The sequence below is a fragment of the Pterocles gutturalis genome, unplaced genomic scaffold (assembly GCF_000699245.1).
Source record: "Pterocles gutturalis isolate BGI_N339 unplaced genomic scaffold, ASM69924v1 scaffold35242, whole genome shotgun sequence".
Taxonomy (NCBI): Eukaryota; Metazoa; Chordata; class Aves; order Pterocliformes; family Pteroclidae; genus Pterocles; species Pterocles gutturalis.
In genome coordinates, this window is record NW_010108943.1 from 2,776 (window position 1) to 3,879 (window position 1,104).

At 37.8% G+C, this 1,104-nt stretch overlaps 1 protein-coding gene across 1 annotated transcript in view; it reads left to right on the forward strand.

The window, feature by feature from the left end:
- Positions 1 to 523, forward strand: part of RPL18A (ribosomal protein L18a) — a 3,192-nt gene extending 2,669 nt beyond the window's left edge. The window contains exon 4 of the mRNA XM_010072812.1: positions 376 to 523. Within this exon, the coding sequence (XP_010071114.1) occupies positions 376 to 468 (93 nt within the window). The 3' untranslated portion in view covers positions 469 to 523. The remainder of the gene's footprint in view (positions 1 to 375) is intronic.
- The last annotated feature ends 581 nt before the right edge of the window (positions 524 to 1,104 follow it).

The window sequence follows — 1,104 nt, forward strand, 5'->3', positions numbered from 1 at the left end:
TGGAAGGGGGGGGGGAGGTCTCTTATCTGGTACAGGTTTGTTTTGCAGGCAAAAATAGAGAGGGAAGCAAACTTGCATGTGCAGGTTTACAAATATGTTATATAATGATCAAGACTTTTAATGCTAGAACTGTTTGAAAAACTAGACCAAATACGTATTATGTTGAAGAAAACTTGCCTTTAACAGGCATTTCTTTCAAAAAGAATTGCAAAATGAAGGCATATGTTCACTCCTATGAAGTATATCTAACGTGTGAATGCATTGCTTTTCTGTAATGCATAAGTTAGCTCTTGAATATAGCTTACCTATTTATTGCAAACCCTTTCCTGTTGTTCATCTAGTATCTCAATTAACATAGCAACATTTTTCTTGCAGGATTCTAAAATCAAGTTCCCTCTGCCACACAGAGTTCTCCGTCGGCAGCACAAGCCACGTTTCACCACCAAGAGACCAAATACTTTCTTTTGAATACGAAAACCTGCCATCAACTCTGTGTTGTAATAAAGGTCTTGTATGAACCTTTGATTCCCAGTTGTCTTTTAGAAACTGTCCTGGATACCAAGGAGTCCCCTTTCCTGCTCTTTTATTTTGTGTAAACTATAGGCAGCCTACTATTTACGGCTATGATTGCATTGAAACAGGTGAATGTTTCAGGTGCTGACTTAAATTACCAAAATATCCTATCAATAAACCAAAATTTTAATAGCAGGCTTTCCAGGTCAGAGTAAGTCTATTGTGGAGCAGCTACAATATCCTATGATCATTTTGTCCCTTAGGCACACTAAGTAAGTATAGTTTAATTCAAGAAGGCGGCAGCTTTTTGTGCATGCAGAACTCAAACTTGTCAGCTGTAAGAATAAATAACTTGCAGCTTCTGTTAAGCTACTTCGAGTTTTAAGCATTGAAAGCCAAAACTTTGGTTCTAACCTGAACTTTTTCAAGGATGTTATGCATCATTCTGAATTAACTCCTGTACGCGTACAGAGGTACCTGCACCTAGAAATGAAAAGGTGATGAAGGGCTTGGCAGACGTACCTCTGGTATTAAACCAGTTGTTCTGATGAAAATTAAATTTTTTATCCAAACCTAATCCTTAGGCTACCC